This window comes from Acanthochromis polyacanthus, chromosome 7 (assembly GCF_021347895.1).
Source record: "Acanthochromis polyacanthus isolate Apoly-LR-REF ecotype Palm Island chromosome 7, KAUST_Apoly_ChrSc, whole genome shotgun sequence".
Classification (NCBI taxonomy): domain Eukaryota; kingdom Metazoa; phylum Chordata; class Actinopteri; family Pomacentridae; genus Acanthochromis; species Acanthochromis polyacanthus.
Genome location: NC_067119.1, coordinates 26,602,051 through 26,626,507, shown reverse-complemented (window position 1 = coordinate 26,626,507; position 24,457 = coordinate 26,602,051). Strand labels below are relative to the sequence as shown.

Here is a 24,457-nt window from a genome sequence, read left to right as displayed (position 1 = left end):
AATAAAAACAAGCTACACCAGAAAAATGTGCTGAAACAGCCACAGCCACAGGGGGCGCTGCTTGCTGCTCTTCGGTGTTGCTGTGACCTCTGACACCGGAAGAGGAAGAGTGCGGCAGCAGCGGTTGTTGTGCGCTCGTGCTCGCGGCGCTGTTGTAACGTATGAGAGACGCATTTTATTGAATGAAGCTGGGACATTTTGAGAACTTTCTCATGCTACAAATCTAAACATTGCTCCCATGTTCACAGCGTTTCCGTAAAAAGACAGAGTGTATTGAACTCTGTGGACGTTTTGAGTCCGCAAGCTGCTTCACAAAGTCCGCTGAAACCTGAAAGAAAAGTAGCACCATGGCGGATGTTACTGCCCGTAGCTTGCAGTATGAGTACAAAGCGGTGAGTACGAAGTTTGTTTGGAGACAAACTCACTAAAAGTAGCTTACTAAATGTGATAGTGATTAATATGTTGCAGCGCTATCGAGCTAACTGCTTTTATGATTTTGAGTGATGTTACTCCATGTGTAACTAGCCGTCATGCTAACTAGCCGTTAGCCTAGCTGGAGGAGCTCAGACTGACAGTGACTGATCTCTCCGTCTTTGAATTGTTAGAACTCGAACTTGGTGTTGCAAGCTGATCGCTCTCTGATCGACCGCACACGGAGAGATGAGCCCACCGGAGAGGTGCTGTCCCTGGTGGGGAAGCTGGAGGGGACCAAGATGGGGGACAAGGCTCAGAGGACCAAACCTCAGAAGCTGGAGGAGAGACGAGACAAGTCAGTGCAACAATACACTTTGTTTTCGTTAAGTTATAACAGCATGCTTCATTTTGCACAGTTTGTCGTCTATTTACCACATATGCTATAGTTTGTAGATTAAAAAGTGTTAGTAAGTTTTGTACTTTGCTTCCAATTTATGTCTGTCCAGTGTCAAAATCAACTTTCAGAAATCAGGCATCTTTAGAAATAATCCTCCACAGTTGACTGTTAGTTGTTTGGAGTTATTTATTTTTATTATGTTCATGCAGTGGGAAGTTATGATTAAGCATCTCTGTGTCTTGAGTGTTCAAAACAGACCCTTGTAATTTTAACTTGATTGGTAAACACTTTGCTTGTTGCCCAATCAAACCCAGAAGACAAATATTAGGTAGATTTAATGTTTGCTTTAAAAAGTTTAAGTATAAACAATTACCCCCTTGCTAAACAATGATTTGTCAGCCATATATTAAGTAGTGATTTTGTACTTAGAAAATTTTTAGGATTTCATGATTATGTAAAAGTAATTATATAGGTTTATTTAGATTACTGTTGACCAAAAAAGCTTCAAAAACTGAATATGAAGAAGTTGAAAAACATTAATTATGATGGATTATTTCTCATAAGCATGTTTTTCGTCGATGTAGATTTATTTATACTCTGTATTGATATTAACGACTAGCTGAAAGCAGGTAATGAAGTGCATTGTTTCTACATTGACATCAGAATATGGTTAAATGTCACAATGCAAGATTTTTGCAGGATTGTTTGAGACACAGTTTGTTTACATCGAGGCAGCACACCTAATTTGCTTTCCTATTTAACTCAGCACCAAAAAGCTCTTTATGATGAGGGCAAAGTCAGATCTGAACAGCATCCAAAACTCATTCATGACTCTTGAACTTGTTTTATGGCTCTTATCCAGGTTGTTTTCTCCTGGCACGATCCTTGCTTGTGTTATATCCACTCTCAGGCTAAATGGAATTGTAGAATAGTAAAACAAAAAAAGGTTTTTGGATGTCTCTGCCAGTGTTATGTTATGAGAAAGATACTAAACAATTTGCACTCCAAAAATATCTTCACATCCTTTTTTTTAAAAAAAAAAAAAATTTTCATTGCAGACATATTGTCCTACAAAATCACCCTAATACTTCTAGAATGAAAAATTCTTTTTAAATACAGTTATTTGCATACTTTGAGGAAGATATCAGTATTTTTTTACATCGCAGGAAAACAAAATGTGGCAATGTCAGTTTTGCTTTTTTTTGGCATTTAGGTAGTGAATCCATTCAGTGTATGATTCTTCTTGTCTTACCTTTTAAATTATGTTGTTCCTCTAGTGACACTACCAATAATATTTTTCTATTTTCTCCTATTCTGTTTATACAGGAGGCGAAAGAGAGATGAGGACAGACATGACATCAACAAAATGAAAGGCTTTACCCTTCTGTCTGAAGGCATTGATGAAATGGTGGGCATCGTGTACAAGCCGAAAACCAAAGAAACCAGAGAGACCTATGAGGTGTTGCTTAGCTTCATCCATGCTGCTCTGGGAGATCAGGTCAGTGAACACTGGAGCTACTGCTTTCCTGAAAATGTCAGCTTGTGTTGTTGATGGGTGACCAATAACTAACATGTCATTTTTTCTTGGTTATCGTTGTATCTGCAGCCGCGTGACATTCTCTGTGGAGCAGCTGATGAGGTATTAGCCGTCCTGAAAAATGACAAAATGAGGGACAAAGAAAGGCGCCGTGAAGTCGAGCAGCTTCTTGGACCTGCTGATGACACACGCTACCATGTGTTGGTCAATCTGGGCAAGAAGATCACTGACTATGGAGGAGACAAGGACTTACAGAACATGGGTAAGCACATGCAAAGTAAATACTGAATAATGTATGTTAATGAAAACATACTGTACTGTTTTTGCATCTTATTATATTCGATTTTATTATATTTTTTCTCTGCAGATGACAACATTGATGAAACCTATGGTGTCAATGTCCAGTTTGAATCTGATGAGGAGGTGAGGATTTTTTCTTTTTTTAATTGGGAATTGCAGCACTTAGGTTATCCCAGATTTGTAGCTTAAAAATTTCTAGCTTTAAAAAATTCATAGATTGCAGTGTTTGAGCTATGTAGTCAAAGATTTTTTTTGTCATGATAGGAAGGGGATGAAGACCAGTTTGGTGAGGTGCGAGATGAACACTCTGATGAAGACAGTGAAGGAGAGGAGGCAGCTTTGGGATGCACTCTTTCAGCCAATGTAAGTGCAGCATCTGTGTCAATATCAGTATGGTATATGGCCATTTTTTTAATAGAATCTGTGTAAATTTTTGTATGCTATATTGCATGAACACTAATAGATTGCTTTCCGTTTAGCTTGGTGCCACAGGTGATGTGATGACAGTGAAGAAAAAAGACTTACATCCTCGCGACATCGATGCCTTTTGGCTCCAGCGTCAGCTCAGCCGTTTCTATGACGATGCCATTGTCTCACAAAAGAAAGCTGATGAAGTATTAGAAATCCTCAAGGTATGTTTGTCACCTTGTTTGGAGCGCCTACACGTGTGTTTTTCAGCTCATCTGACATTGCTTGTGTCTCTTTTATCCCACAGACTGCCAGCGATGACAGAGAGTGTGAGAACCAGCTGGTGTTACTGCTGGGCTTCAACACTTTTGATTTCATTAAAATCCTCCGTCAGCATCGTCGCATGAGTAAGTCTGTTTTGTAAAATGACATGACGCCAGATTTTTGTATCACAGGCCGTTTTGAAGTTGCTAATATTATTCTCCCCTCCAACACACAGTTCAGTATTGTACCATGCTGGCAAGTGCTCAGAGTGAAGCAGAAAAGGAACGAATCATCGGAAAGATGGAGTCTGATCAAGAGCTGTCAAAGATCCTATACCAGCTGCAAGAGACTGAGAAGGAGGATATTATTCGTGTAAGAGCTCTTTTTTGTGAAATTAGATGAAGACTTTGCATAAATTGATTTTCCAATGTAGTCCATCACATCTGTTGTTCTTGGGTTTCTTTAGGAGGAGCGATCTCGCAGGGAGAGGGTGAGGAAATCTCGAGTTGATGACTTGGAAGCAATGGACATTGACCATGGAGAGGTAAATAACGTAGCAGTGTTTTTATACATTATTAGCTACACAAGGTGCTTTCAGGTTTATTACCTCGAGTATTATTCACTATTAGATAACGACATTAAGTAGTTATGTATATATGCACTAATGTCGACTTTGTTGATCCTTTTCGTCCTACAGTCAATGGCACCTCGACAGCTTCTAGACCTTGATGACCTGGCCTTCACTCAGGGAAGTCATTTCATGGCCAACAAACGTTGCCAGCTGCCTGACGGCTCTTTCCGTAAACAGCGCAAAGGTTATGAAGAAGTCCATGTCCCTGCTCTGAAACCCAAACCCTTTGCTGAAGATGAGGTTTGTCGGTTTTATGTCTCATTGTGATCATCTTGTCAGTACACAACTTTTCTGCAACTAATGCAAAACTTGCAATAATAAGCAGCATATGAATTCAACTTGTTATTGTTGTATCAGGTGCTTGTTGCCATTGAGAAGCTGCCCAAGTATGCCCAGGCTGGATTTGAAGGATTCAAAACCCTCAATCGCATCCAGAGCAAGCTCTTCAAGACAACCATGGAGACGGATGAGAACCTGCTAGTGTGTGCACCTACGGTAAGCAAACTTTTAAAAAAACAGTCACAGTGTTCTTCAAGGGAATTTTCTCCTATAATATAGTTATTTGTTGCACGTACAGGGAGCTGGTAAAACCAATGTGGCCCTGATGGCAATGCTGAGAGAAATTGGAAAGCACATAAACCTGGATGGAACGATCAATGTGGACGATTTTAAAATCATCTACATCGCACCCATGCGCTCACTAGTACAGGAGATGGTGGGAAGTTTCAGTAAGGTGAGTGTTTTCTCCCTCCTCTAAAGCTTCGTTTGCAACATAAGGTGCACAGATCTACAACTAACAGTTTTCCTTTTCTGATCGCAGCGTTTGGCAAGTTATGGCATCACAGTGTCTGAGCTGACAGGAGACCACCAGCTCTGTAAGGAGGAGATCAACGCCACTCAGATCATCGTCTGCACCCCAGAGAAATGGGACATCATCACTCGTAAAGGTGGAGAGCGTACCTACACCCAGCTAGTGCGCCTCATTATCATTGTAAGTGCTATGGAATTGGTAAAGAAGCATGAAGCAGAATAGAAAATATATTTGACATAGAACTGTCATGTTAACTGCGGGAATTTTTTCTGCAGGATGAAATTCACCTGCTGCACGATGACCGTGGACCTGTGTTGGAATCTCTGGTGGCAAGGACCATCCGCAATGTGGAGCTGACCCAGGAGGATGTGCGTCTGCTGGGCCTCAGCGCCACACTGCCGAACTACGAAGATGTGGCTACCTGCCTGCGTGTCGATCCTGCCAAGGGACTCTTCTACTTCGACAACAGGTGTGTTATTTGTCTAAAAAGTGTCTAAAACGCTAACGCTTATCTAATACTAAGGGTCTCTTCCGTAACGGTCATTTCTTGTTACTGTTGTGTTTTCTGTAGTTTCCGCCCTGTGCCCCTGGAGCAGACTTACGTTGGCATTACAGAGAAAAAGGCCATCAAACGTTTCCAGATCATGAATGAAATTGTCTATGAAAAAATAATGGAGCACGCTGGAAAGAACCAGGTTAGTCACAGTTGACTTATTTTCCAAATGACTTCAACTCTGATTTAATACTTTGCAGCATTGGTCTGTAACAGTGTGTCACATAGCCAATTTTTTCCAAAATTCCTGATTTTCTCTTGTCTCCAATAGGTGCTAGTGTTTGTCCACTCCAGGAAGGAGACAGGAAAGACTGCCAGGGCAATAAGGGACATGTGCTTAGAGAAGGACACTCTGGGTCTTTTCCTTAGAGAGGGTTCTGCATCCACTGAAGTGTTGAGAACGGAGGCAGAGCAGTGCAAGGTGAGCTAACTTTATTAACCTGACACATTCAAAACAAACTGGATAAGTGTTGAACCCTGAACCTGAATGCTCGATTGAACTTTCTCGTCTAGAACCTTGAGCTGAAGGATTTGCTCCCTTACGGCTTCGCTATCCACCACGCTGGTATGACCAGAGTGGACCGTACGCTGGTGGAGGATTTGTTTGCTGACCGACACATCCAGGTTCTGGTGTCTACTGCCACTCTGGCTTGGGGTGTCAACTTGCCAGCACATACTGTCATCATCAAAGGAACCCAAGTGTACAGTCCAGAGAAAGGCAGATGGACTGAACTGGGAGCGCTGGATATTCTCCAGGTCTGTGTGTGCCTGCCTATGAATGAGCTACAGTAAAGTCGGTTTAGTTTGTACTTCCTCTAACAGTAGTGCCTCAAATTTGTTTAATTTCAGATGCTTGGTCGAGCCGGCCGTCCTCAGTACGACACCAAAGGAGAGGGAATCCTGATCACATCCCATGGAGAGCTGCAGTATTATCTGTCCCTGCTCAACCAGCAGCTGCCCATAGAGAGTCAGATGGTGGGCAAGCTGCCTGACATGCTCAATGCAGAGATCGTACTGGGCAATGTGCAGAACGTAAAGGTCAGTGACGGTACATACGTTTATCTAAAGGTATCAGTAGCTGGTGACATTTCAGTTTCTGTAACTTTTCACATTTGTTGTGCTAGGATGCTGTGAACTGGCTCGGCTACACCTACTTGTACGTACGCATGCTCCGCAACCCCACCCTGTATGGTGTTTCTCATGACGACCGGAGCTCAGACCCTCTGCTGGAGCGGCGCAGGATGGACCTGATTCACACAGCAGCCAACGTCCTGGACAAGAACAGCCTCATCAAATATGACAAGAGGACCGGCAGCTTCCAGGTATGCACATCTCTGCAGAGCGTGTTTTCATAATTATTGTGGTTCTAGTGTTGTTAAATTAGTGAAAATGGTACCTGATGCACTGGAAAAAAATGCCCCTCTCAAAACAAGAAAAACAAACTTATGTCAAGGTACAAGTTCCTTGAAATAAGTGAAAAAATTTGCCAATAAAACAAGTTAAAAACTGCTTGGTAAGATTTCTTAAAATAAGATGTGACATTTAGAATATTGAGATCTTAAAATTAGCTGGGAAAACTTATTTTAAGCTATATTTTACCAGGATTGCCAAGTTTAGGTTTCTTAACTCTCCTGTTTTCATTTACGGGCACCAAAAAAATATTGTTTCCTTGTCTGAAAAAATCTGCAAAAAATTCCCTAAATTTATAAAAATTTGCAAAACCTTCAGGAAGAAAATTCCTTACAAGTTTTTTTTACTCTCCAAATTTAGCAAGAAATAAAAATTTTAAAAATGAAAAATTGTAAATATTTAAAAAAAGAACAAAAATCTTTCAAAAAAATCCAAAAAATATCTAAAGTCATTACATATATATATCAGTCAAACTTCTGATATTTTCTTTAAGAACATTCACATAAAAATCAACCGGTTGATTTTTATTTGAATATTCTTAAAGAAAGAACATTTTTAACATTTCTGTTTTTCCACAAGAAAATGTTCAAAATTTTCCCAAAAAATGTTGAAAATGTGGACATCAGAAGTTTTATTGTGAAAAGGTATTTTTCACTTTTTTAAACTTTAAAATGGGTCATTTTGACCTGCAGGATGACACAGAGGTTAAAACAAGGTCATTTCAAGATTGTTTGACTTAGCAAGATATTTAAGATGCATAGTCTTAAAACAAGTCTCTCCATCTTGTTGAAATGTCTCTTGTTAAATGAATTTATCTTCAATCTAGTGGGATGAGACATGACTAAAAATATGGCAAATAAACGTAGTAAGATTTAGAGTTTTTGCAGTGTGATGTTGAACTTCTGCCTTTTAACCTGCAGGTTACAGACCTGGGACGCATTGCCAGTCACTTCTACATCACTCATGACTCGATTCAAACCTACAACCAGCTGCTGAAACCCACTCTCAGTGAGATTGAACTCTTCCGAGTCTTTTCACTTTCCTCAGAGTTCAGGAACATCACCGTTAGAGAGGTATGAGAGCTCCAGACAGACATCATGGTCTGAATATAATGCTCAGCAAAACTTCCTCAAACTCTCTAAATGGATTTAGTAACATGAAGCTTTTGTTTTTTAGGAAGAGAAACTGGAGCTTCAGAAGCTGCTGGAAAGAGTTCCTATTCCTGTGAAGGAAAGCATTGAGGAGCCAAGTGCTAAGGTAACACACATAACTACGTTTATAAGACATTGTTAGTGCAGATGACATAACAGAATGTGACTTACTTCAGATTCTAGATAGACCATTTTTCTTAAAAAGAAAAAATGAGTGAAGCTAATTGTTTTTTAATTGAAATTATTTGTCAAACTGTCACGAATAATAACTAGATTTTGTTTTCTCATTTCAGATCAATGTGCTGCTCCAGGCCTACATCTCTCAGCTCAAACTCGAAGGCTTTGCCCTCATGGCCGACATGGTGTATGTTACACAGGTACAGCAACTTCTGCTTCCATTATTATTTTTGGTGATGTTCCCCCAAGCACTTTCTCTCATTGTTTTGCACAAGGATGTAGTCTCCAGGTCAACTAGTTAATTAGTTGGTCGATGCGCTTCCAGCTGCCATTTGTGTGACAATTGCCGATGTTATTTTCATTAGGAGAAAAGTTCTACATCAACAGCCTTTCAGAATTTTTCTATCATTTTTGGTAATGGGACGAACAGAATACATGTGAACTCCCCCTCCTATTCAATACTTTTAACTCGTCTAATCTAATAAAGACTGAAGATGTAACTTACTTTCTTTAATTCAATACTAATTGACACTATATCAAAGAAGTTGTCGGTGTGGCTGCATTTTTAACATAAATAGCCAAAAAGTGACAGTTCTATTTGTAGAAAACTTAAATATGAGAAGGTGCATGCTGGTCTGCTTTTATTTTGTCATTGTCATATGTACTATATACAAATCCCCTTGTATTTGAGTTTTCTGAAAACGTATAGCAAAGTCGTATTGAATTTTTATTTTTTTTTATTTTAAATGATCTTTCTTTCTTCAGAGTGCTGGACGGTTAATGCGAGCCATCTTTGAGATTGTGCTGAACAGAGGCTGGGCTCAACTCACAGACAAGACCATGAATCTCTGCAAGATGATTGACAAGAGGATGTAAGTTAATGTTCTCTTCAAAGCTCATATATTCTTAGCTGTGTCCAGGCAGGCTGCTGATGTTCTGTATCCTGTTTCTCCACAGGTGGCAGTCGATGTCTCCTCTGCGGCAGTTCAAGAAGCTGCCAGAAGAAGTCATCAAGAAGATCGAGAAGAAAAACTTCCCCTTTGAGCGTCTCTATGACCTGAACCACAATGAGATTGGTGAGTTTTCTTCCTCCATGACATGTTCTTGGATTCAGCACGGAGAGTAATTAGAGGCATGTTTTGTGTTTTTCAGGTGAGCTGATACGAATGCCAAAGATGGGGAAGACCATTCACAAATATGTCCACCAGTTCCCTAAGCTGGACTTGGCTGTCCATCTGCAGCCCATCACTCGTTCTACGCTCAAAGTGGAGCTCACCATCACACCCGACTTCCAGTGGGATGACAAGGTTAGTAGTTAGACCTGTAATGTAGCACATAAACTGTTCCTGTGTCTTAGCCTCATGACTTAGTTTAATTTCTCATCTTAGATTCATGGATCATCTGAGGCTTTCTGGATCCTTGTTGAGGATGTGGACAGTGAGGTCATCCTCCACCATGAGTACTTCCTCCTCAAATCCAAGTACGCTCAGGACGAACACCTGGTGACGTTCTTTGTCCCAGTGTTTGAGCCTCTCCCACCACAGTACTTCATCCGTGTGGTCTCAGACCGATGGCTCTGTAAGTAGCTCGATCAAAACATGTTTAAGAATTCATGTGATGTTTATCTAAGCATTTGAAATAACTGCTTTGTTTCTTCTGTTTTCTCTCAGCCTGTGAGACTCAGCTTCCGGTTTCTTTCCGTCACCTTATCCTGCCAGAGAAGTACCCTCCACCCACTGAGCTGCTGGACCTGCAGCCGCTGCCGGTCACTGCTCTCAGGAACTCTGCCTTTGAGGCTCTCTACCAGAACAAGTTCCCCTTCTTCAACCCCATTCAGACACAAGGTAGAGACAGAGAAAATCTTCAGACTGTACTGCATAATGCATTTCCATCATCATTTAAAAGATAGTTTTCTGTTGGGTGTCTTGGATATAAAGTGTATGTTCTACATTGATATATTTCTGTCCCCCCAGTCTTCAATGCTGTGTACAACAGTGATGATAATGTGTTTGTGGGAGCTCCCACCGGCAGTGGAAAGACCATCTGTGCTGAGTTTGCCATTCTGAGAATGCTGCTCCACAATGCAGAAGGTCGCTGTGTCTACATCACCCCGATGGAAGCGTTGGCTGAACAGGTATGAAGTCATATGCAAGTGCACTGATCAAAAATAGCCTTTCTTATGGTTTTCTTTTAACATACTCAAGTTGCATTGAAAAATTACACAAGCATCTGACAGAAGTATATTAATCCTTGTCCCTCAGGTGTTTGTCGACTGGCACCAGAAGTTCCAGGACATCCTGAACAAGAAGGTGGTGCTGCTGACAGGAGAGACTAGCACAGATCTGAAACTCCTGGGAAAAGGTGACATTATTGTCAGTACCCCTGACAAATGGGACATCCTGTCACGTCGCTGGAAGCAAAGGAAGAATGTCCAGAACGTCAGCCTTTTTGTTGTGGATGAGGCACACCTTATCGGAGGAGAAAACGGAGTAAGAACAACATACAGTCAATAGAACAATGTTGCTTTGGGCTGCGTTTCAGAGAACTTCATGTGATAGAATGAGGTATACTCGTGTGGATGTGTTAATGTGCCTTGTTTCTCTTCAATAGCCTGTGTTGGAGGTCATCTGCTCCAGGATGAGGTACATCTCCTCTCAAATTGAACGTCCCATCCGCATCGTGGCCCTCAGCTCGTCTTTGTCCAACGCCAAAGACGTGGCCCACTGGCTGGGCTGCAGCACCACAGCTACGTTCAACTTCCACCCCAACGTCAGACCTGTGCCTCTGGAGCTCCACATCCAGGTCTGAAAGCAGTCCAAAAATAACAAATTTTTCATTCCTAAAATGCAAGTCCATTGCATGCACAAAGTGGCCAACAGCCAAGAAGGTGTAAATGACTGTTAGGTTTCTGATTTGCTCTTGATTTTTCGTCTTTCTGTAGGGTTTCAATGTGAGCCACACTCAGACTCGCCTGCTGTCCATGGCTAAGCCGGTATATCACGCCATCATGAAGCACTCTCCCTCCAAACCGGCCGTGGTGTTTGTTCCTTCCCGTAGACAGACTCGCCTCACAGCCATCGACATCCTCACTTTCTGTGCTGCTGATGTGGTTCCTCAGAGGTCAGTCGCTACAGTGGGATTCGTGTGTGGATAAGGAGTAGACTGGTTGTGATGTTGGCGTTACATCTGACCCTCTGGTCTAAGAATAAACTTTGTCTTTTTGTAGGTTCTTGCATTGCACTGAGAAAGACCTAGGTCCATTCCTGGATAAAATAAATGACCCAACTCTGAAAGAAACTCTGGCCAACGGTGTGGGATATCTACACGAGGGCCTGTCTGCAACTGAACGCAAAATAGTGGAGCAGCTCTTCAACTCAGGTATGACTCGCTCCAGCTCACACTTTGAGCTCGGTAGTTCGGTAGGTTTAGTTCTAAACTGAGTGCTTTGGATTTTTGTCCTTTTACAGGTGCTGTTCAGGTGGTGGTATCTTCTCGCTCACTCTGCTGGGGCATCAACATCTCCGCTCATCTCGTCATTGTCATGGACACCCAGTACTACAACGGCAAAATCCATGCGTAAGTCTCCCACTAATTTGAGGCTGTCATAGGTTTGAAAAGGTGTGTGCTATAATTAATATTCTGCCTCTGTTTTCTCTCTTGCTCTCAGATATGTGGACTACCCCATATACGATGTCCTCCAGATGGTGGGCAAGGCCAACAGACCGATGCTTGATGACGAGGGACGCTGTGTCATCATGTGTCAGGGCTCGAAGAAGGTAGGAAGTCAACTGTTTATGTCTAGTCCCGTTTTTAATACACTGACCAGAATAAAGCAGCAACTGTACAAAAATAGAAAAGAAGCAAACCGTTTTTGTCTTTTCTTGGTAGGACTTCTTCAAGAAGTTCCTGTACGAGCCGCTGCCAGTGGAGTCTCACTTGGATCACTGCATGCACGACCACTTCAATGCTGAGATCGTCACCAAGACGGTGGAGAACAAGCAGGACGCTGTGGACTATCTGACATGGACGTTCCTCTACCGCCGCATGACACAGAACCCCAACTACTACAACCTGCAAGGTGAGTCGCATCGTTTGAAGGAAGCAACAGACTGTGCTTATTGAGCGACATCCAACAGTTAAATTTTATGTTCTGTGATGTCTCTCCTCCTGTCAGGAATGTCTCATCGTCACTTGTCCGACCACTTGTCTGAGCTGGTGGAGAACACATTACACGACCTGGAGCAGTCCAAATGCATCAGCATAGAGGATGAAATGGATGTAGCGCCGCTCAACTTGGGCATGATTGCTGCCTACTACTACATCAACTACACCACCATCGGTTTGTGCCAGCAGCTGCCTGACTGTCATTTCTGTCGTAGGTCTTTCACATATAGAACTCTGTGTTGAATTCAAACTCATCTGGTATTGTTTTGCTGTTGTGTTGGACAGAGTTGTTCAGCATGTCCCTGAATGCCAAGACGAAGGTGCGCGGGTTGATTGAGATCATCTCTAACGCTGCTGAGTATAAGAACATTCCCATCAGACACCATGAGGATGCACTTCTTCGACAGGTAAACAAACCACACCGACCACTCAAAGTTTACTCACCTTCTTTCAGCAGCAGTAAATCTCAAACAGACCAGTAAGACAAAATAACATTGAGAATACGTGTGTTTGCATTTCAGCTGGCACAGAAAGTGCCCCACAAACTGAACAACCCTAAGTTCAACGACCCCCATGTAAAGACGAACCTGCTTCTCCAAGCTCATCTCTCCAGGATGCAGCTGAGTGCTGAACTGCAGTCAGACACCGAGGAGATCCTCAGCAAGGTTTGAACTTCTCGTGATTTTAACAAAAAACACAAACACAGCCATGTTTCTGGATTTGATTCCAGGATGTTCAGTGTTTCCTCCAGGATTCTCTTCAGCAGCGGCAGCAGCAGGCTTTGTGTGAGCCTTGGGGGCGTAAACAAATTACATTTGACAGCAGATTTTACTTGTACAACCTATTTATTAAATGGCCAGTTGAAAATAGCTTTTTACATCATGTGGATATTAGCTTAATGCTATCAGTTAGTTTACTGATGTTAGCGACACTGAGTTGGTACCGGGTTCAATTAACTGAAGCTACTAGGGGTGTAACGAAATGGTCAACTCACGAAACGATACGAAATATGAAACAGGGCTCACGATACGAAATACTCACGATATGAAATAAAGATTAAAGAAAGTCCCCAACAGTAGGAAGTTATGCAAGAATCTCATTTTCTTTATTTTCTTCCTTATGCAGACAAAAAATAATGCTGCATCAGTACAAAATAAATGCTCTTTGGAAAAAAAAAAAAATTCCTCAACCTCGTCTTCCTCCATTGTGAAGCAAGTGTTTTGCTACGGTAGACGAGGAGGGTCAAAAATCATCAGTGTCAGTGGTGCGTGGCGCCCCGTCGTGTTTTTTATTTCATGCGTCTTTGAATTTTATTTCGTCATTTTTTTTTATTTCGCAAAATTTCGTGGCACAAAATTTCGTTACACCCCTAGAAGCTACCGATATGTTATGTGACGTCAGCTGGCCATCAATATTTTGTGAATCAAAGAGATACTGAGCAATATAGTTATCTGTAGCTTGCCTTAGTACTCGTGAGTACCCGACACAGTGCAGGACTCTGCTGTGAAGGTGGAGACATGCAGCGGAGGTGTATTTGTGACAATAAAAAAAGAAAGAAGTTTGAAGGAGTGGCGTCTAGGATTTAGGAATAGCGGGTTGCTGATGAATGTAGAAGAAACACTGATGTATACCTATTGAGTGTGTTTGTCGTGTTTGTAGGCGATCCGTCTGATTCAGGCCTGTGTCGACGTGCTGTCCAGTAACGGCTGGCTGAGTCCTGCACTGGCTGCTATGGAGCTGGCTCAGATGGTCACCCAGGCCATGTGGTCCAAGGACTCATACCTCAAACAGCTGCCCTTCTTCACATCAGAACACATCAAGCGCTGCACAGACAAGGTACGTGTGCTTCATCAAGTCTGCTTGCAGTACTAGTGAGCATGGATCATGTGCAGATTGAAAGTGACCGTGCTGTTTTCATCAGGGTGTGGAGAGCATCTTTGACATCATGGAAATGGAGGATGAAGACAGAACCGCTCTGCTGCAGCTCTCAGACGGTCAGATGGCCGATGTGGCTCGCTTCTGCAACCGCTACCCCAACATCGAGCTGTCGTATGAAGTGGCAGAAAAAGACAACATCAAGAGGTACGCATGCACCAAGTGGAAACATAAGAATTCTGAAAAGGAAGAAATTATCTTATGTTGAGTATCCTGGTTATGATGGATTTTTTTGTAAGGATCCTGTATTAGTTATTTCCACATTCAACTATTATATGGCAGTTTTAGAAACCTGGATAAGCCCTGTTTATGGTTTTGAGAGATCTCATTATGCTAGCCGTGAGTACTTCAAGAGAATCCGTCAAACTGTAGCATGGTTACACATCATCTTGGTTTCTGGTCTTTGCTGATTACCTGTGCAGCCGTGGCTTCAGTCAAGTGATGTAACTGTCTGGCTGGCTTTTTCTTGGCTTAGCGTTTAAATGAAGGGACATGAAGCTTTGTCCATCATACAGCGACAAGAGATTCATACAAAATTTTTGACTCTACAATTGTGAACCTCAGACTAGTTAGCAACCTAGTGATATTACCTTCTACTACACAGGTGGTACAACACTAAGGCCACTGTCTCCTGTGGTCTCATGAATGGTTCAGCTGTGTCACACAGGAAGTAAATGGATGAACCAGTTTGTTTTATTTTCTCTGCTCTGGGTCATAGAACTCCCATTATAACTTATCCCTCCAGTCAGAGTTGTACATTCTCATTCACTGAGCCTTTGTTCTGCGCTGTGACAGAGGACAGCCTGACACTGGTCACAGTGAAGGACACTCTCACTCCATCTTGTCAACAGTTCGATGGAGAAGCCAAATGCACTATGTGGTGTAGCCCGCTATAATCCAAAGTGGCCACTTTTCAGTAAATGCAGTCAAATTAATTTAGGCGAGACCAAGAGTTACAAGAAATAACCAGCTTGTGTTTTCAACATCACAGGGACCTGCACTATCGGCATATTATACAGGGGATCCTCCACTTATGTCAGAGTTCTGTACCGCCAGCGAAAATGTAAACAAAGCTGTTACATGCATCACAGTGGTGATCAGTTCTTCGGAAAAGTCATGAATACCAAGACATTTACCAAGAAGATAACAGAATATGTAGCACTGTTATTATATTGTAGCAACTGTCTGTTATAAATGAGTGACACTTTATCTTGTTCTCTGGTTGTTTATTAAACCTTCGCACAGGCTACTGTGGGCCGTAGCTAACGCCAAAATAACTACAAAAAATATATAACTTAGCTCCAGAAATAGCCGCCGTTCTCAGCTCTCTCTCACTCGACACACACACTACTGCTGACTCTCAGCCAATCAGAGGTGAGCTAACTAAATATGGCACGTTCACTGACATGAGGTAAATCTCAAACTGAACAATAAACATTGAAACATCAACAACAATATCGGTCCGTTACAATATCTGTTTTCACTTCCATGGAGATGGCTTTCCTTTTCTTTTTTGACAGTGGGAGCCATAATGAAGGGCAAAAAGTTAGCAAATGTAGCACAATCCAAGGTACAACTGGAGAATGTAAACAAAGTCATGTTATGGCACCATGTGACGGCGTATTTGTCCGCCCCGCTCAGCAACTTCCACATAACCAGTTTCGACGTAACGACAAAACGCCATAGGTCGAGGACGTCATAAACTGAGGACTTTCTGTATACAGGAATATGAAACAAGTTTCACATAATCACTTCCATGTTTGTTCACAGTGGCAGTCCGGTTCTGGTTCAGGTTCAGCTGGAGAGAGAGGAGGAGGTTACTGGGCCTGTCATTGCTCCACTCTTCCCCCAGGTAAGATCGACTGTATTTTGCATCTACCAGAGTGTCCGTAAGATTTTTAGTCCTTGGCTTATACTGACTGACTCATGTGTAAATATTCTTCATTTTTGCAGAAACGTGAGGAGGGCTGGTGGGTGGTGATCGGTGACCCCAAGTCTAACAGCCTCATCTCTATCAAGAGGCTCACTCTCCAGCAGAAAGCAAAGGTCAGTCAGTCATTTACTGCAAATATTCTGAGGCCAGAATCGCTCTTTAAACCTCCACAGGCCTCACTGTATTGATTGTCTCCATCCTCTGCAGGTCAAGCTGGACTTTGTTGCACCAGCGATGGGCATTCACAACTACACCCTGTACTTCATGAGCGACGCGTACATGGGTTGTGACCAGGAATACAAGTTCAGCGTGGACGTGAAAGAGGCCGACAGCGATGGAGACAGCGACTCAGACTAACCAGCAGCTTGATTACTGCAACCTCCAGCATTTGTTTGATAAAGAGGGATCAGCAGGTTTTTTTTTCTGTAGATATTCAATATGATTTATGTTCCTTGACTTTAACTATACATGTCAGTGTCATCTCTGCTCTTGTGGAATTAGAAAAATAGTTGTTTCTCAGTGTAAATCACCTGAATGATGAACATCAGTCCAGAATTAGTGTACAGGATCTGTTTAACATTCATTTATTCACACATACATGGCAAACTCAGCTCATTGTTGGATTTAACAACAGCTACCAAAGCTCCAATCTGGGATTTAAGTGGACTTAATGTGATCTAATGTCAGTTTTGAGGTCTGACCTGAATTTGTTAAACTAATGGGGTTAAAAAATGCTTCTGAAGCTGGTCATCTTATTCCAGGTTGGGTGTTAAATGCTAAAGACTGTCCAGTTATATTTTGGATTTAAATTGTTTTTAGTATGATGTACTGTCTGAAATGTGTTTTGCAATAAAGAGAAGCCACATGTTTTTAATTTTCTTTCATATTTATTTGTATAAACTTATATGTAATATCCAGAAATTCTCAATTGAGCTGTTACAAAGGGAAATGAACTGAAGCATTAACATGAGCACAGAAACATGTAACATTAGGCAGGATCCTTCTGAGCTATCAAATAAGCTGTAAAATTGCCAGTGTGACTTGCAATAAGGAAAATGGGCTCAACAGGAGAGCAGTCCTGCTGATTCAGTTCTCTTCTTGGAACCTCCATATGGCGATCTCTCCATCGTCGCTGCAGGAGGCCAGGAGTCCTGCCTCCTTTGGGTTCCAGGCGACACAGTTAACATCCTGGCTGTGAGCTTTGGTCACCTGAGCAGCCAGCGAGAACACCGGCTCATCTGGACTGGCCGTCTCATCCTCTTTAAACACTCGCACTCCGTCGTCACCGCAGGCAGTTACCAGAGCACCGGTCAGACGACACCTAAACAAAGAGAGATGTGAGTTAGTGATCATTTCACATGAATTAAGTTGTCACATAATTATTGTTTGCACACTGAGAGCAACAGAAAACTCCATTAAAATGAGGGATCAAAGGATATGATTTTTTCCCAGGGTTGATAACTAATTTAAGAAAATAAGGACACTGATGTGATCACAGTTACACGTTTGCAGTTAAAACTAAAATCGCCAAATTCAGCATAATACAAACTCTGGCATAAAACTTGATTGAAATGCCATTTGTTACTTATGTTTAATTAAAAGAGAACTTTAAAATGTTTCTCCTTCAGTGTTAAGAGGCTATCACTTCAGTCAGATAGTCCTGTGGGTGATAACTACAGATAGACAGAAGCAGGGCCTAAACAGTGCATTTTTTAGATAAGACTAGAGAAGGAAAACGAATCTTGGGCTCGAAGCCACTGCATCACACAGCAACATCATAATGTAACCAAAAATCTCAATTCTACAACAACTCATTCAAAAAAGGACCTAATTTCAAGTGGCCCTAGAACTGATGAGCTCAAAAGAGAGTAGCTGTAAATAATAATAAAAACAACTATCAGTCATTTTGTAGAAGTAATGAATACATTTTTTATTTGGAAATTAGTTTTTAAAATTAGTCAGAAAAATGCTGAACACTGAATCCAATAATCAGCCTCCTATAAAACAGTTCAGTAAGTTTTGACCTGAGTCAGTTTAACCCTCGCACCGACACTAAGAGCAACTGTTTACATTATACTTTTTTAAAACAGATTCAGTCTAATCTAATGGAAACACAAAATGGGATTTTCATGACATGCAGATGACTTCAGAAACAGTTACAATATATAACCCTTACTGATCCACAAATGTCACCAAATCAAGAGTACAAACAGAAGGAACAAAGCACTGAACCACAGCTGATATGGAAATGAGATGGTTCTTACCAGGCAATGTCATACACTGTTCGTCCATGGAAGCCAGACAGAGTGCAAACACACTTCCACGATAAGTCTCCTATAAACAAGCAGAGCAGAAAAAGAAAACATTCTGTTAACTAACTTGACTTGGAACACACTAAACCCGCCTCCTGCTAAAAACTCACCCTGTCCACTTTCGTTCGGATACTCTTTCCAAATCTTCACGGTGCGATCATCGCTGCAGGAGGCCAGCCTCTGCCCCGTCGCATCGAAACACAAACTCCAGACCGTGGATGTGTGTCCGTGCAAAGTGGCGCGGCACTCCCAGTCATCATCCTCTTCCTTGTAGATACAGATGTTGTTGTCGTAGCTGGCTGAAGCCAAGAGCTGCGAAAAAACCACAGCAAGATAAGAGTACAGCAGACTGAGAAATCCTTGAGGTGCACAGACCAAAGTGTGACCTACCTCCTGGTTTGGGTGCCACACAACATGCTTGACATCTTGTGTGTGAGAGTTCACCACTGTAACACATTCATACTCGTCTTCTTCGTCCACTGTGACACAAAGTGACAGAGATCATGTTCATGCACAAACTGAGAGGCACAGTTCAATGCATTTAGTGATTTGCAACACTAAATTAAATGTACCTTCCCAGACCCAGACACTCTTGTCTCGGCTACATGTGGCTAACAGATTCCCTGAGGGGGCCCATGCCACACATTTGACCTCATTTTCATGTCCTTCCAACACAGTCAAGCTCTAGAAAACAAGAAGAGAGCCTGTATAAAATCTACAAAAGTAGCATTTCCAAAGTGCGCTAAGTCACAGATGAAATATGAAACATGTCATCTGACCTCAAAGTCGTCGTTCTTCTTTTTCCAGATGCATGTGGTTGCATCAAAGCTGGCAGAGGCCAGGTAGTTCCCACAGGGAGACCACGCCACTTTCCTCACGGTGCGCTGGTGTCCATCCTGAAGCACATTCTTACAGATCCAGGAGTCACCTGAAAAAAGATGGTCAGGAAGGCTGTCAACCATCAGGGATTTTCCAGAACTATTTACACTGAGATAATATTAAATTCATTCATCAACTTTTACTTTAGCTTAATAAACACTGAGGGTTTTACAAATCGTTGCAAAAGCCTGCGTTAGTATGGCAACATGGACTTGAACAGGAGTGAAATAACAGGTGGAGCCATGCCGTTCATTCCCAAAGAGAAGTCATTTTGCGTCTTGGAATATGCTCATACAGTTACCCAAGAATGTGCAGTGTGCCTTCAATGCAAAATTTGGAAAAACTTCACCAACTGCCAAACAAATTTGGACTTGGTAATAAAAAATTAAAGAGGAAAGCTGCTGATGCAGGGATAAAGGATCTGGTAGACCATCATCAACATCAGTATATTCCAAGACACAAAATGACTTCTCTTTGGGAGAGAACGGCATGGCTCAACCTGAAAACAGAACAAAACAAACGTTACATATAAAATCTTGATCTGTTCCTATACATTCTGTGAAAATTTGAGGTTATTTCAACAAGAATTGCCAAAATTATTGGCCTGCAAAATGATGCCAAATTTTTTGGGACACCCTGTATATTTGTCAGTACACACAGTCGACCCCAATCAAACACGATTACATTTGTGCTTTTTCCTTCTCACACCACGTCCTGATCAGGACCGAACTGCATCTCAATAATATGCATAATTACAGAACAGAAAACAATGATATAAACCCATCCATGAGTGAGAGAAAACAGCACCGATGAGATATGATATAAAGTACAGCTATGGGGTGTGTGGTTCGGGTGAAACTCTGACAGTTTTGCGCTATATTATAATGTTATTGTGATATTAGTTCACATAGAAGCCGCTCTAACTATCATCTCAGTGTCTCATTAGTTGTACTTCAGTTCATTTTTTGACAGCTCACCTTCTCTCCCCCATATCCGGACGGCCTTGTCGCCCCCACATGAAGCCAGCAGCGTCCCGTTTGGGCTCCAGCTGACGAACCAGCACCGAGAGTCCGGATGAGCGCTGAGCCTCTGGACCAGCGACAGAGACTCCTTCATATCGGAACCAGAGGAATATCTAGCGTCTCCGATCCTCCGTCAGTTGAGCCTCCTCTCCGTTACCGCAGATAGCTAGCTGACAGGAAACACTGCGGTGAACAACGACAGCCAACGACACGAACAAGCAAGACGAGCTGCTGTTCTAAGTTGCAGACGTCTGTCAACACGAAGGCACGTTTAAAGGAGCAGGAATGTGTTTGCGCCAAAAGAACAAAGTACAAAAGTTCAGGAAAATAGTCGTGTGAAGAGCGCCGCCATCTTTGCCTGTCAGGTGCTGCTGGGCGCGCTGCATTGTGGGTGTTCTCCCTGTTTTTGTTTTGTGTTTGTTTTTCTTTTGTTTGTTTGTTTTTATTTTTCACAGATATGACTATAAGTGTAACATTACGCACACGATAGACATTTTCAGTTTTTTTTGTTTTGTCTTACATTTAAAAATTAAGGTTATCAGAAATGTTACAGGAAATCGAGCACAATACAGGGGTCCAGCGCAAAACTACATTCTTGTCTCAAATATGGTTTATTAATTTCTTATAAATGTTTGAGCTGCATAGTTACATAGTTACATAATTTTTCTAAGTCTGCAGTGTTTTTCCGTTATAGTTTGTAGCAACTTAGCCTACACTTCTTTTTTGTTTGTTTTTTTGTTTTTCCTTTTGCCCGAGACAACAGTCAAATCTGTAAATAAATAAATAAATAAATAACTACACAATACACACATTCCAAATAGCATCTGCATTTCTTTCCTTGGACTATTTAAATGGCTGGCCACCCAAATTAGGCGACTATTAAAACAATTGTTATTAAAAATTGAAATGAGCATTAATTAAAATTAATGTCAGATATACCAATGCCATTCCAGACGGTTGTTAAACGTTGGCATTCTTGGTCTAGCTTAGTTCTAAAATATTTTGTCATAAGACACACCTTTACATATGATTATAGCTGTGCAAGGAATCATAAATAAGACCAAATCCAAAGCACAAAACTAAATTAACTACTGATGTATGCATCAGGGGCGGAGCTAGACCATTTTCAGGGGTGCTTGAGCACCCCTTAATTTTTTTAAGCACCCCTAGAATTATTGGGCGTTATTTATTTATGTTTATAATAAATGCTGAAATAATTATTAACAGTGTTATTTATTTTACCGTTTCAAACCAAATGTAAAATCTGGCAAAGTTCTCCCTAATTTGCCCCCCCCTTTGAATAATGGTTTGATCCATTAAGAGAGCGCAAGTTCCCCTCTACTCTGCCGCTGCCCTGAATGCAAGTGATTCTCAAAGGAGCCATTGAAAAAGAACCAGAGCCTCTGACAAAGAGTCAGAAATTCGAAGACTAAAAATTTGCATAATTTTGTAAAAACTTGCAAAGAAAAGCTGCTGGGCTTCTGGCGGGCTTCAGAGATATCAGCACAGTGTCAGATGATCTTTAAGTTTTTGCTGCTTGTGTTTAAAGCTTTTAATGGGCTGTCTGCATCTTGGTTTTTGAACTCCAAGGTCCTCTGAAATAGACCTCCTAGCTGTTCAGGTCTGTTGCTATAGGGAGATCTGGTGTTTAAGGTCACAGCTTCTAGATTATAGAACATCCTCTCACAGCATATCAGGTCTGCTTGTCTGTTTTTTGATTTGTCCATATTGTTTTATTTTTGCCATTTATTATTTTAGTATGCAGTTGTTTGAATCTCAAAATGAAGGATGTAAATGAGCTCTTAGCGATTAGCATTAACCACTTCAGTACACAGCATTTCTATATTTAGTGAATGCACTATCCTTTGTATTCATTCTCTTGTATATTCAAATACTGTACAGTTTCAGGCTGGGGTCACAGACATTTTTGTTAGTATCCAGTGATTTTATTGTGCTCCTATGTTTTGACTTTGTAGCAAAAAATAATTTGTGGCCATAAAACATGGTTCTTAAACGTATAAGATCAAAGGAAGGGGTCATAACATAAAACTTTAAAAGAAACACAGACTTTTTATTTTAAGTTCTCTCTTTTTGGTATAGTTTCATCAGAACCCAACAAATCCACAGTTTTCTTTGGATTCCCTTTGAGCAAGCACTAGGCGACAGCGGGGAGGAAAAAAACTCCCTTATAGCAGGGAGGGAAAAACCTCCGGCAGAACCAGGCTCAGAGAGGGCGGCCATCTGCCTCGACCGGTTGGGGTGAAGGAAGCACAACAGAGATCCTGCTGTTTTGTGCTGAGCTGAAACACAAAAGCAAATTAACACATAAACACAGAAATGGTGCCGCAGAGTGTTTAAATTCATCTTTTCATTCCAAGGAATATAACTCAAGGTATCAGGATGTCACTGAGTTTACAGCTGTAACAGTGTCTGTAGAGACATATTCATTTAGAATGGTTACCTATGGAGTTAACCAGAGCTGCTGTTCTTTCTTTTCCTGGGTCTCACTCTTCTGTTTGGGGCTTTACGTCAACTCATCTCGGACTGATCCTTCCACGTTTGATCATCCTGGGGCTTCTCTCACTGGTTCTTTGTCCTACAAAAGTTTGAAATCGTTCCTCTTCCTTATCGTCTCTGGGTCTCGGGGTTCACTTATGGTGGCTTCTGTCCCTCGTCGTCACACTGGGGCCCTCTTTCCAGTCCTGGAGTCATTCAACATCCCTCCTGAAAGAAAACAAAGAAAACAACACGGCAGAATCTCCATCCATCCATTCTCTATACACCTCTTTATCCTCACGAGGGTCGTGGGGGGTGCTGGAGCCTATCCCAGCTGACTCGGGCGAAGGCAGGGGACACCCTGGACAGGTCGCCAGTCTGTCGCAGGGCTACATATACAGACAAACAATCACATACACATTCATACCTACGGGCAATTTAGAGTTATCAGTTAACCTCAGCATATTTTTGGACTGTGGGAGGAAGCCGGAGAACCCGGAGAAAACCCGCGCATGCACAGAGAGAACATGCAAACTCCATGCAGAAAGATCCCAGGCCTGGATTTGAACCAGGGATCTTCTTGCTGCAAGGCAAAAGTGCTAACCACTACACCACTGTGCAGCCCACGGCAGAATTTGATCTAGTTTTTTTTTTAAAGACAATATTTTTGGGAGCTTGTTTGACTGCTGACATCTTAAAAATATCAATCAGACAGCCAACAGCACGAAGAGTGTTAAATCAGCATGAAACTCACCTTTTTGAGAAGCAGCAAGCTGGGAATCTATGTGGCATACAACTCCTCTGGCAGTGAGGATACCACAACACCAATACTTACCTCTCTCCAGCCACCAGTTTTAGCCCCCCAGAAATCTTGCCCAAGTCCCCGGAGCTTGGAGGGCAGCTAAAAGCAGCTAGAAGCGCAGAGGTGGAGGACTCATGGGTAGCAGTGACACAGGACAGTGTGTAGCTGCAAGTCTGTGAGCTGACAACCACTGAACTGTGACATACCGATATGCATCCAGGCGGGCCTGGGCCAGTCTGGGTACAAACCAGTGAGCAGTCACCCTCCGAGCCTCCACCTCAGAGCTTCCACCCACCAAGCCTGCGAGCCGGCGAGCTAAGCGTCTCCGAAGAGTTCGCTCAGTGTCGACAAGCAGCAGAGCCGCAAACCTACGAGCTGCCAACCAGACGAGTCTGATCCAGCGAGCCGCAAGCTGGGGATCCGCATTCCGGGGAGGTTGGCGCAAGAGAGTCACGACGCTGTAAGCTGCAGCCCGGAGAGCTGCAACCCTACGAGCGCGGCGACTGCGGACTGGGGGCCTGGTAGCTGGAGCCCGGCGAGCCGGGGGGGCCTCAGGCGGGCGGCGCGGACGGCTCTGATAACAGAAACAAGACAACATTTCAACATTTGCTTCATGAACTCACATCAAATCATCATGAATTTACTGGTCATCAAATAATTAACTTTATATGAGAACAACTCATCAAAACGGTGTTCAAAGCCAGAGGATGGAACTATGGGCTATCACATGCACAGTGTGTTGTTGGAGCTGACATGGACACTGTGCTTCTGTTAACTTCACCACACACCTCAAATGAAAGAGCACCACAGATAAAGACTGAATGAAAACAATGTAGCAAAAAATACACACATCTGTGCCAT

The 24,457-nt window shown here is 42.2% G+C and overlaps 2 protein-coding genes across 2 annotated transcripts; one reads left to right on the top strand and one right to left on the bottom strand.

The window, feature by feature from the left end:
• Positions 1 to 93: 93 nt before the first annotated feature.
• snrnp200 (small nuclear ribonucleoprotein 200 (U5)) lies at positions 94 to 16,959 on the top strand. The gene is made up of 44 exons (XM_022202663.2): positions 94 to 392; positions 606 to 769; positions 2,138 to 2,309; positions 2,418 to 2,610; positions 2,716 to 2,771; positions 2,913 to 3,011; positions 3,128 to 3,280; positions 3,364 to 3,463; positions 3,556 to 3,692; positions 3,787 to 3,864; positions 4,018 to 4,191; positions 4,309 to 4,446; positions 4,529 to 4,684; positions 4,772 to 4,942; positions 5,038 to 5,231; positions 5,334 to 5,457; positions 5,587 to 5,736; positions 5,829 to 6,071; positions 6,165 to 6,353; positions 6,440 to 6,637; positions 7,646 to 7,798; positions 7,902 to 7,982; positions 8,170 to 8,253; positions 8,819 to 8,925; positions 9,011 to 9,129; positions 9,206 to 9,360; positions 9,442 to 9,631; positions 9,724 to 9,897; positions 10,027 to 10,187; positions 10,315 to 10,542; positions 10,664 to 10,855; positions 10,995 to 11,173; positions 11,280 to 11,431; positions 11,521 to 11,629; positions 11,721 to 11,829; positions 11,942 to 12,131; positions 12,228 to 12,392; positions 12,503 to 12,624; positions 12,739 to 12,882; positions 13,877 to 14,053; positions 14,139 to 14,299; positions 15,923 to 16,004; positions 16,106 to 16,198; positions 16,293 to 16,959. Exons 1-44 carry the CDS (start codon positions 348 to 350, stop codon positions 16,440 to 16,442), a joined length of 6,411 nt encoding a protein of 2,136 aa, XP_022058355.1. The 5' UTR covers positions 94 to 347; the 3' UTR covers positions 16,443 to 16,959.
• On the bottom strand, positions 16,953 to 20,703 carry ciao1 (cytosolic iron-sulfur assembly component 1). Its single transcript, XM_022202664.2, has 7 exons — positions 20,254 to 20,703; positions 19,177 to 19,325; positions 18,970 to 19,081; positions 18,788 to 18,876; positions 18,508 to 18,709; positions 18,350 to 18,419; positions 16,953 to 17,406 (listed from the first exon to the last, which is right to left on the bottom strand). The coding sequence occupies exons 1-7, from the start codon at positions 20,390 to 20,392 to the stop codon at positions 17,172 to 17,174; spliced, it is 996 nt and encodes a 331-aa protein (XP_022058356.1). The 5' UTR covers positions 20,393 to 20,703; the 3' UTR covers positions 16,953 to 17,171.
• Positions 20,704 to 24,457: the final 3,754 nt, after the last annotated feature.